The 12,330-nt window shown below is 34.5% G+C and overlaps 1 protein-coding gene across 2 annotated transcripts in view; it reads left to right on the top strand.

Moving 5' to 3' along the window:
* Window positions 1-12,069, top strand: part of ABCD2 (ATP binding cassette subfamily D member 2) — a 69,410-nt gene extending 57,341 nt beyond the window's left edge. For both annotated transcript variants that reach the window (XM_032347763.1, XM_032347762.1), the window contains exons 10-11: window positions 2,958-3,083; window positions 8,501-12,069. In XM_032347763.1, coding sequence (XP_032203654.1) covers window positions 2,958-3,083; window positions 8,501-8,720 — 346 coding nt within the window. In that variant the 3' untranslated portion in view covers window positions 8,721-12,069. The remainder of the gene's footprint in view (window positions 1-2,957; window positions 3,084-8,500) is intronic.
* The last annotated feature ends 261 nt before the right edge of the window (window positions 12,070-12,330 follow it).

Below are 12,330 nucleotides of genomic sequence, written 5' to 3'. Positions count from 1 at the left end.
GGTGAAGGGGATTAAGAAGAGCATTTATTGTGATGAGCAACGGGAGTTGTGTGTGTTGAATCACTACATTGTATACCTGAAACTAATATCATACTATAGGTTAACTAATTAGAATTTAAATAAAAACTTTTTAAAAAAGAGTATGGCGAGCTAAAAAATTACAAACCAGAATTTGCTACCTCAGAATTTTTAGTGCAATGTATGTTAGAATGCCCCTTTCTTAGATGATGTGGTGAGATTCAAGAGTAAACTTTATTCTTTGACATTTATGACCAGCTGTTACCCACTATCACCATGAATCTGTTTGAGCCTTGTCCGTAAATATTCAGTAATATGATCACCAGCATACTTGGTGAAATATAATATGATGGGATGTAAAATGTGACCATAAATTTCCCACTGTGTCGGTGTGTTAATAAAATAAACCCTGTAACAAAGAGTAAGAGGCATTAATCTCAACCCAAAGAGATTTTTAAGTACTTGTAACTGGAAATAAATAGTCGATACTTGGTATTTAAAATATTTTGGATACAATGTGAGACTAAATGAACATCAAGTTTCAAGCATACCAATAGAAAGAAAATTTAGTCACCTATGGAAAGATCCATGGAGATGAGCAAGTTGTTGAAAAGCAGAATCTGTTGAGGAAAAACAAAATGGAATAGAAATTTTAAACCCAGTGAGAGAAAAGTAAAATAATGAGGAACTGCCTTTCCTCATCCTCAAAGGATTAACAAGAAGATTTGAATTGCAGTATGAAAGACCTAAACCAGCTAAAATGGAGAATTTGGGCAGGGATTATTAAGTGTCATAGTAGTATACTCTTTTTGAGAGGATTTTAATTTTAATGTTTAATGAATGATCAGAAAAGTTCTGTCCTAAGAGGAATAGATTAGGTCTTTCACAAAGATTCCTCTTCTGATGTTACACCAAAAGAAAAAGAAAGGAAAATCAGAAAAACAATATTCTCTAGTGTTTTATTTAGTTATTTCAGCCCAGATTCCAGCTATTGCTTAAGTACAAACACACACACGCGCGCGTGCACGCACTCACACCAGTTCTGCCAAGAAAACAAAACTATGGAATCTATCTTGCATCTGCTAGCCTAAGAATTACCATGACCACTGAGTGTAAGATATATACTTTATTTCTAATTCTAAGATGGCATCTCTTCTCCGTTTAGCTCAAAGCACTCTGAAAAATGACACAGTAAAAAAAAAAATAAATTGCTAAAAAGAGATTTACACAGAAAAGGAAATATTTATCCCAAATTGTTCTCTTTTATTCTTTCTTTCTTCTCCCTTTTTTCTACTTAAAAAAATTATACACAAAACCGTAACCAAATCTGAGACAAAGAAATAGTGCTTAATACTTAAACAGAACAGTAACCAAAAGCCAACAAGTACAACTATTTCTGTTGATGCTAGGGGGACTCTCCAAGTGGTCTTTCAGTTCTTTGCATGGAGAGCAGTTACTGGTGTTAAAGCTACCTTGATTCCTGCGTCTACTCGCCTTGACTATCCTCCCTGGAATAGGTAACAGGATCCTATTAGTAAACAAATCCAGCTTATAAAAACAATTTAAAGTGCTAAATAAGTATGCTGAAGGAGAAATTATTACTGGCTTTAATGTTTACCTTCTCACTGTCATTTATTTCTAAAGATCAGAATATCTTCATGGAGGAAATTGTCCTGGTAAATACTTGATACTGATTTTCAGCTCTGAAATAAATACTGAATGACAGTGCATGAGCTGACCTTTGGTCCCATTAACAAAGCTAATCACGTTGCTGAGTACCAAATATGTACCTAAAGTCCAGATAGGCTTGAAGGAAGACAGGGAAAAGAAAAAAGAAAGATAAGAGCAAGAGGGGTTGAGAGGAAAGGAAGAAAATAAACAGAAGGAAATGGTAGCAAATGTTAGGTGCCTGTGACTGTAGTAGATAGTCATTTCCAAAGTAAAAATCAAGCTAAAAAAAAAAAAACTTACTGAGTATAATCAGAAAAATATTTACTGATTTTTTTTTTTCCCTTAAGAATTTGATTGCAGGGGTGCCTGGGTGGCTCAGTGGGTTAAGCCTCTGCCTTCAGCTCGGGTCGAGATCTCAGGGTCCTGGGATCCAGCCCCGCATCAGGCTCTCTGCTCAGCGGGGAGCCTGCTTCCCTCTCTCTCTGCTTGCCTCTCTGCCTACTTGGGATTTCCTTCTCTGTCAAATAAATAAATAAAATCTTAAAAAAAGAAAAAAAGAATTTGATTGCAAAGCAGGGTCTCAGTGTTACCAGGTTAAATGCCTACTCTGCATTTGTCAGATTAGGCATACCATTTTTGCAGAATCTTGTAGCAGTGTAATTCCATTAATCATGCTCTGGTACTTACATGGTTGGTAAAGTTATCTTCTCAATAAATCTTTGCTAACAGGGCTTTTGGCCTGTTTGATAATTAGCTACTGTAATGTATTTTTCATGCAATTAGTCAGAACCTGTCACCAGGAATGAACTTGCCTTCTGTGAGAAAATGCACTCAGTGACCTGCCTCATCTTTCTTATGTCTCACACCCATGATTCACTCATCTGCATAACAATAAAGCCTATTGTATAGTGAATAGGCATCCAGAAATCTATTTAAAATTTAAAAAGAATGTAATATTTTAATCCAAAGAGGGAAGATGACTACTCTTTTGCTTTATCATTTATCACCTTTAATAATGTCATATACTCTTTTGCTCCTTTAAAGTTAACATTGCAGGGTACCTGGCTGGCTCAGTGGTAGAGGATGTGACTCCTGATCTTGGGGGTTGTGAGTTCAAGCCCCTATGTTGGGTAAGCCCCCATGTTGGGTATAGAGCATACTTAAAAAAACAAATTAATGACGTTAACATTACAACTCATATTGTCCATGTAAAGATTTATAATTCAAATAGGAAAATCATTCATTTATTTGTGTTTATTTTTTTCAAGACCAAAATATGCATTGCTGGATGAATGTACCAGTGCTGTCAGCATTGATGTCGAAGGAAAGATATTTCAGGCTGCAAAAGGTGCTGGGATTTCCTTACTATCTATAACACACAGGCCTTCTCTGTGGTGAGTGTTCTCAATGTTAATTTGCAATAGACGGTTTTTCTTTATATTTCTCAGAGAATAACTGCCTAAACTTTCACTATAGAGCATAGACTATTTTACTTATTTTCTACCTATATTTCTGTTAAATTGCTCACTGGTAGTGTAGATACCCTAAAACCTAACATTGTAAGATTAATGTGCTATTTGAAAATGGTTATCACATTCCAATAATTCTGAAAATAAATTGAAAAATTGAGTGATATTTTTTAACTGAAAATATTCATAATGCATAGCATGTACTGGGAAAAATATATTTCTGTAATTTTATATCATCTTTTTAGCCCTTTTTCCAAAATCCAGGAAAAAAATTCCACAATTTAATATTCTCCCAAATGATTAAGTTGGAGAAAACACAGGGGAAAAACTTTTCTAGAGGAGGAGTTTTGTTTTAAGGAAAAATGAATGAAAATATTTTCTAAATAACAGCTCATTAAACTCAATGGGATTTCCCCTATTTAAAAAAAAAACACTTTTTACCATTCCCCTACTTTTCTACTGATTCATCACAAAATAATAGTTGCTCTTGCAGATTCAGCACCTATTCTGTTCCAGGTTCATTTTATTTAAGTCTCGTAACAACTCTATATTGAGTATAGAGTATAGTCTAATTAGACCCTTACAGATGAAGAAACTGAGAATTAGAAAAATGAAGAAAGTAACTTCCATGATCACACACTCTATACTATAGTATGCTGCTCTACTTATTATAAGGAACTCAAAATGCACTGTATATGTAAGCCATAAAAACACTTGTTCATTCATAGTACACTCGTCTACTTGGATATTTCTGTTCCTTCAATCAAAATCTTTTCTTTTGATATATTAGTAACTACAGTGGACTCTGTACACATTAGTCTCATCTTTCCCAAGGGACAGAAAAGACTTCTTTCTCTCCATAGCAGGTGGCTAATCACATTCAATGCCAAAGCTCTCGTCATGTACATGATTTCAAACCAAGGCTGAGTAACAAGCTTTATTGGAGTTAGTCCTGGAAGCCATTCTAGACTTTTCACTGTATAGGGAATGTTTACTTTAAAACTATGAGTTAACTGAGTATGCGGTTCAGATCAGGCTTTCATTGTTTAGCATTCTTTGATTCTATGTTCTACTTCTGTTGAGTAGATAGTAATCTATTTTTACTCTTTACTTAAACATTCGAATTTTTCATAATTTTTTCCCGCAGAGAGGTGACCTGAAAATAGAGCATTTCATGAAGTGACCTTTTCTATAGAACTATGGAGTTTGTCTCTCTGTCATTAAGAACTAATTGGCATATGAAGTGATAAGAGCCTGACTTACTAATCTCTTCAGAAGCAGTCTGGATATAGTCCAGATGAGTACATGGCAGTGAGTGTGATTCCTCTGACTTTTCCCTGGAGAAAATCAAGAGGAACTGGATCTTTACAACACATTACATTGGTCTATAAATCCCCAAATCAGTGACAACATAGAATCACACCAGAAGAACTCTTGAGCCCTTTCTGGTATGGACTTGTCGTTTCCAAACATGCTTCCTAATTGATCACATGTTTGGATAACATGGACCTAGTCTTAGTTCTGGAGCTTTTCTGACTTTGTCAATAGATTTACTATGCTATTCTGTCATTCAGTTCCTTATTCAAGTAACCTAAAGAGCCATGAAAATATATTCAGCCATTTTTTTTTCTCATAAGGAGCAAATAGGTTTTTGTTGTTGTTGTGTTTTTAAAGATTTTAGTTATAGCAGTATTATGGTCACAGAAATATTGAGAGGAAGGAACAGAAATATCCCATATGCTGTACCCCCACAACATGCATAGCTGTATTATCAACATTGTCCACTGGAGTCATACATTTGATATGACTGATGAACCTACATTGACCCATCATTATGACCCAAGGTCCATAATTTACATTAGGGTTCACTCTTGGTGGTATACAATCTAGGGGCTTAGACAAATTAATAGTTGCATATATCCATCATTATAGTATTGTACAGAGTATTTTTACTGTTCTAAAGATTCTCTATGCTCTTCCTATTCATTCCTCTCTTCCCTCAAGCCCTAGAAACCACTATCTTTAATATCTCCCTGGTTTTGCCTTTTTTCAGAATGTCATATAGCTGGAATCATATAGTATGTAGGCTTTTCAGTTTGGCTTCTTCACTTAGTGATAGTCACTTAAAATTTCTCCGTGTCTTTTCATAGCTCATTTCTTTTTAGCACTGAATCATATTCCATTGTTTGGATGTAAATAGTTTATCCATTCACCTACTGAAGGATATCTTGGTTGCTTCCAATTTGGGCAATTTATAAATAAACCTCCTAGAAACATTCATATAAATGTTTTTAGGTAGACACAGGTCTTCTCAGCTCCTTTGGATAAATATCAAGGAGTGCCATTCCTGGATCATATGGTAAGAGCATGTTTAGTTTTGTAAGAAACTGCGAAATTGTCTACCCTAGTGACTGTACCTTTTTGCAATTCCCACCAGTAACGAATGAGTGTTTCTGTTGCTCCACAGCCTTGTTGGCATTTGGTGTTATCAGTGTACTGGATTTTTGGCCGTTCTAATAGATGTAGAGAGAACAAATTTCTAAAGCAAATTTTTAAAGCAAGTAACAAAATCTGTAATTTTCTGCCTTTTAGCAAGAGAAATGTGTTCGTAATTGTAGCTATTTAGAGTACATTTTCCCCTAAAACTAAAAATCATGTCACTTCTGCATTACAAATTAATTTAGACATTGTATATTCAACACATCTATCATTTCTTATTTGGCTTTCTCCCTAGATGAAATTCTTATTTTTCCTGAAAAGATTTCCATAGAGAGAAAAAAATATATTATATTTTCCCCATGACAACAAAGCGGTAATTGTGGATTTAAAGATTAAAATCAATCATCAGTATACAGAGAGGTCAGAAGTTACAGACGCTTATTAAATTATTTGATTCTTGGATAGAATTATACCCCTGGGTAAAATAATACATTATGTGTTAATTAAATTTTTTAAAAAAGAATTATAGCTTTATACCTACCACTTTCCTAAGTTTGATCCTATTAATACAGGAAGCCTACAGATTATTTCCAATGAGCCTCAGTTAATATAGTATCTTCCTTGAAAATCCTCTAAGTCAAACCCTGAAATATTATTTTAGCCCATTATATAGAACATACCTTTGACTCTCAGGTCATGAAACACCCATACATTTTCTTTCTCCCATGTAGAAATCAAATAATGTTGTGGGACTGGAGTGACGAGCCAAACCTTCATTACACATTGAAGATAGAAGTTGCCCAAGATCAGAACTATTGCATTCTAAAATTACTCCCAGTTGTAATACGTTAAGAAAGTCCAAGAATATTAAAAACAAGATCATTAATCTCTGTCATATGTTATCAAACACATGAACTTTCAACTTGAGAGTGATTTTTAGCCTTTTAGACACAGTTTAATACAAGGTAATGTCCTCCTCTTACAGCATGATCTATCCAATCAGAATAAGGTGAAACCAGAGGTCCTTCAGTCAATGAACAGATAAACAAAGTGTGTAAAATCATGCAGTGGAATATTATTCAGCCATAAAAATAAAGACAGTACTTTAAGCAGCCATAAAAGGCATAAAAGCCATAAAGGCAGCCATTAAAATAAAGGCATGTATTAGTAAATACATACTAGATGAACTTTGAAATAATTTTAAGTGAAAGAAGTTAGTTACAAAAAGTCACATACTATATGATTATATGTATATGAAATGCCTAGAATAGACAAATCCAGAGAGAGAGAAAGGAAACTGATGGTTGGCAGGGACTGAGCAGGGGATGGGGCTGCTAATAGGTATGGGGTTTCTTTTCGGGATAATGAAAATATTCTGGAATTGGACAGTAGTGTGGCTACATGAGCTAGTGAATCAACTAAAAATTTTTCACTGAAAAGAATGAGTTTATGGTATGTGAATTATATCTCCAGTGTAAAAAACGAGGTAAGTCTACTTGAAATAAACCCACTGATCATAGTAAATAATGACAGATGAGAGCTTAAAAGGGATCAAGAAGCAGGAAAAACTATAAGGAAAAGATAGGAAAACTGGGGACACATAAGAACATGGGCCACTTCAGCATAGTGACAAGATGGAGGGGCTCAGCCATGCAGGGCCAACTCTGCTAGCATTATTGTCTCCATGCATCCCCCACAAATCCCCGAAACCAGAGTGACTTTAGCCTCTCCTTAGGACAAGACGGACTGTCTCCTGTCTCATCGATAAAATTATCTCTAAAAAAAAAAAAAAATTATCTCTATGCTTCTCTGAAGTTTCTAATTATGAATCAGAGCCATGAGAAAGAAAATTACATTATAAGAAAGCATGGAAGTATCTTTAAAAGATTTTTATCGAAGAGTAAAATTTTTTAAAGTGTTTTAAAACTTTTTTTTTTTAAAATATGCTCCACACCCAGCATATTACTCACAACCCTGAGATCAAGACCCAAGCTTAGATCAAGAGTCTGATGCTCAACTGCCTGAGCCACCCAGGCACCCTTGAATTTTCTTTATTTTTATTAGTCCCCCCCCCACCCCCGCCGTATAACCTTTAAAATTTTTACTTTCTTTCCTCAGCTTCCTTTCCATATTCCCATTCTAACTAAGCTTTGTTATTTACTCAGGAGTCATACTGGGTTTGAAGATAAATTAATTAGATACAAATAGCATGACTTCCTTAGCAATTCATATATATTCAGGATATAAAAGAAATTTAAGATAAGCAATAGAATTTCCAAGAGATCGGGCGCCTGGGTGGCTCAGTGGGTTAAGCCATTGCCTTTGGCTCAGGTCATGATCTCAGGGTCCTGGGATCCAGTCCCGCATCGGGCTCTCTGCTCAGCAGGGAGCCTGCTTCCCTCTCTCTCTCTCTCTCTCTCTGCCTGCCTCTCTGCCTACTTGTGATCTGTCTGTCAAATAAATAAATAAAATCTTTAAAAAAAAAAAAAAGAATTTCCAAGAGATCAATGACTTCTGGGGTTAAAAAAAAAATCACAATATTCAACCTCTTAAGGGATTCTTTTTTTTTTTTTAAAGATTGTATTTATTTATTTGACAGAGAGAGATCACAAGTAGGCAGAGAGGCAGGCTGAGAGAGAGAGAGGAGGAAACAGGCTCCCCGCTGAGCAGAGAGCCCGATGTGGGACTCGATCCCAGGACCCCGAGATCATGACCTGAGCCGAAGGCAGCGGCTTAACCCACTGAGCCACCCAGGCGCCCCAACCTCTTAAGGGATTCTTGAAAATCAAATGTAAAATAGGCACCTTACTTAAAATTTGCCTTTGAATATCAACTGGAATGATAAACCTAAAATGGCTTTTCACAATTATTGCTAATAATATTATTTCATTTTAATTATGCAGGAAATACCACACTCATTTATTACAGTTTGATGGCGAAGGAGGTTGGCGCTTTGAACAATTGGATACTGCTATCCGCTTAACACTGAGTGAAGAAAAACAAAGGCTAGAATCTCAGCTAGCTGGAATTCCCAAAATGCAGCAGAGACTCAATGAACTATGTAAAATTTTGGGAGAAGACTCAGTGCTGAAAACAGTAAAAGACAAAGATGAGACATCCTAATTTGTTTTGACATGTTTTAAAAGTTAATTTTTAGCTGAAGACTCAGTCTGTTACAGTGCATGCATTGTGTTTAAGCTAAGCACGGAGAAAAAAGAAGAAGTAAGAAATGTTTTATAAAACTTTAGCATCAAGGAAATACATGATCTGACTTTTCAGAAGAAAATAAACAAATGCATTATGTGAGATTAGTCATTTTGGCTTATACTAATTCCTAGCAAAAGTCTAATTCACCCCGTCAAACAGGATTTTCTGGGTGAATTTATGAAGAATACCAGATTTACTATGTGTATGTGATGTGTCTGAGGTGCTTAACAAACATGGGAGATATCTTAAGAATGGAACAACTTAAGAACAGCATATGGTTTGAAACAGGTGCATAAAATTAGAAATTTGAGTAATGTTTCAGTCCATTTATGGTTATTAGTTTAATAGGTAGAATTCATGTTCATCATTACTCGCCAACTAAACCCTGTATACAAAATAGCTGACAGTCTGATAAATAATTTCAATATGAAAAAATTATTTAATGGCAGTGGTTGAAAGAAAGAAGCATGGCTCTACATGTATAAAATGCCATATTCTTAAATTTTAGATTTTGAGCATCTTACTATGGGCACATGACAAATTAGTTTTAATGAGAATCTTACATATTTGTTAATAAACTCATTCATTTTAAGAAGAGAATTGCCAGTACAGAAAAGGAATATCCCAACAATGTATGTCTTAGCCTATTATTTGCTCGGCAGCATTATCTACTACAACTTCTGTCCATAAATACTCAGCTTGGTTTTGTGCTCAAAGGAGGAATCCATCACATTTTTAAATAGCAGTGCTGTAATAGAAGATAGAGATTCTCAAAATCACAGTAGTAATAAACGCAATGAAATAGCACTTTATAATTTACAATCCTTGTTTATATCATTTCATTTTAATTCTTGTGACAGTGTTTGAGGCAACTATTATTTACCTCGTTCACTTTTGAGAAAATTAACACTCAGACTTACCTTTATTATGCAATTTATTTAGGGAAGATCCAAGATCAAATGAAGTTCGGATTCCTTATCCAGTTCTATTTCCACTTTCCACTATCATCCTTGAAATCTAACTGGACTATGCTATCAATAAAACTTAGATGAGATGTTGAAAAAAAAATTTGGTAATGTTAGTGGTATTATTATTTGGTTATTGATTACAAGAAGTGGAAATTAAATACAAAGTGGAAAGAAAGGTCATTGGGCTGTGATTTAAAAAGAGCGAAGAAAGCAAATTTTTCAGCAACAATGCACTCATATTGAATATTAACATATCTCTACAGCTAGATATCGGAAGGGAGATTCATTGTGTTATAGGTAAATTTAGTATTTATTGAACATAATGAGAAAGAATCTGCACGGAACAGTCCATATAAAATAAATCTTACCTATTCATATGCCCTGACGTTGGAAGTACACAAGCCAGAACTGCATTTTAATCTCCTATATTGCCTATGCCACCATGTTGATAGGCCAGGAAAAATGAGAATTATTAGTTGTTAGTGGTTTGAGGTTTTATTTACATATTTAGACACAACTATAATCAATGCTAAGTCAGTGATTCCCAAACTTTCTCAAGTGTAGAGGACCTAGAAGTCATTCATTCATGATGACTGTAGCTGAACAGCATGACATTTTCACATTTTCAACTCTGCCGTGCTAATTAAGACGTTGTTAGTTATCAATAAATGTAACCATCTCAAGTGAAGGAATGCAGGATAAAATCCTGATCAGTACATCTGTCTAGGTTTTTCTGTTAGTATCGCTAGGTACTCGTATTCTTTTGTCAGTTACTGCTTCTTCCTGTTAGAAAAGTGAAGCGGGTATCCCCTGTTTGAAAAAATAAATGGAGCCAAAACTTAAACATGAAAACAATGATCCATTGATCTTAATTTCTATATTAGCAGTTACTCAGTTTATACTGCTGTAGGGAACAGCATGAGGCAAGCATCTTACATTAACTTTTCAAGGTACAAAAAGAAAATGAAAAGTCCTCATTTGAAACATGTGCATAACTTCCATGCCTTAATTTTCACAATTTGAAAAAGAAAGCATTTAGGACTTGATATATTGTGTTTTGAAACCTGGAAACGAATGCCAAAACAAATATTAGATTTGTAATTAACCCTTATTTGATACATCCTACCAATGAGCTGAAGTGAGTAGGATTCATTACAATGTACGGGATTTAAGGATGTTTACAATTCTATACTAAAACTGTACAAACTGTAATTTAAATGTTACAGTTCTAAGAAAAACATGTTTTACATGAGCTTTTTTGTGCCTATTTTCTGAATTTTCATCAAGGACCAATATCCTCTAATTTGGAGGGGAGATATCTGTGATTTGAATTTGTACTGATGTACCATTTAACTTATTTCCAAAATGGTCCAATGAGTATACCATATTTTACTATTCTTGTAGTTGTATTTTATGAAAAAAGGTGAACAAAACTGAGAAACTAAAGAGGGTAGATGAGGAAAGGAAAAAGAAAATATTTCTATTTTCCAAAGTACTTTTACCATGTTATCTATTTGCCCAAATTTTTGACTTCTAGGATTTGGGTGTTTTGTCAAAGAAAGCTATAAGTTTAATGGAACTTAGATTTGTAAATGGGCACTCTTTGGCTAACTTCTGAACTTGAAAAATAAGTTGCATTCTATGAAAATGTTGCATTTTATTTCTTCAGCATGTATTGTTAGGCCAAGCATGAGTCTAAAATAGTGTGCGTTCTTGTATACATGACAATGTTTAAGAAAATCCCTCTCAAGGAATCTCAAGGAAAATGATACCTCCTGATATTTAAAGCAGGTTTATATTTGTTTACAAAAGGAATGGTTTTCCCTTGACAATAATTTGAGTTTTGTGTCAAATTTTGCTCTGTCAGTAAAGGAATAAGTGAATATGTTAGTTTTTTATTTGAGACCTTTGTCCCAAGTATAATTTCATAATTGGCAATAGGCTTAGCCTATTAAAGTTGTTTGGAACAATTTTTTGATTCCATAGCCCAGAAAAATTTGTTACTTACTGGAACCTAGACCTGGAGAATGTTACACACTTCTGAGATGTGCAGAAAATGGTAATGATTATTAAATTATTGATTAGGAGATGTCTTTGATAGAATTACTTTATGGGCAAATAGTATTCTCATTTAGAAATGTAAAGTACTTTCATATAACCCAGGGTATTGACATTTCTGCTGATATACCTTTAGGTATGTGAAATATGTTTTAGAGCTGTACTTGTCATGTTTGCGACATGAGAACTTTCAGATGGATGTATAAAATATTTTTATTAAAAGCAAATCCCTTCTTCCATTGTCGGTGCCTTTCTTGAGTACCAATTACTAGAGTGCTTTACAGATTTTATCGTGAAATTTCCAAAACCAGTTATCTACACTTAAACACAGGGCCTGTGTTAATGAAAGCAAGTGAGAAAAATGTCCTAAGGGTAAAAGTTACTATATAGCTAAACTAGAATGTGGCTGTGTGTGACTACTCTATAGTATAATCTCTTTCCAATGAGCAGTTACTTGAAGGCAACATTTCTTGTGAATTCCTTAAATCCTCATCAAAACC

The sequence above is a fragment of the Mustela erminea genome, chromosome 6 (assembly GCF_009829155.1).
Source record: "Mustela erminea isolate mMusErm1 chromosome 6, mMusErm1.Pri, whole genome shotgun sequence".
NCBI lineage: Eukaryota > Metazoa > Chordata > Mammalia > Carnivora > Mustelidae > Mustela > Mustela erminea.
This window is presented reverse-complemented; position numbering and strand designations above follow the sequence as displayed.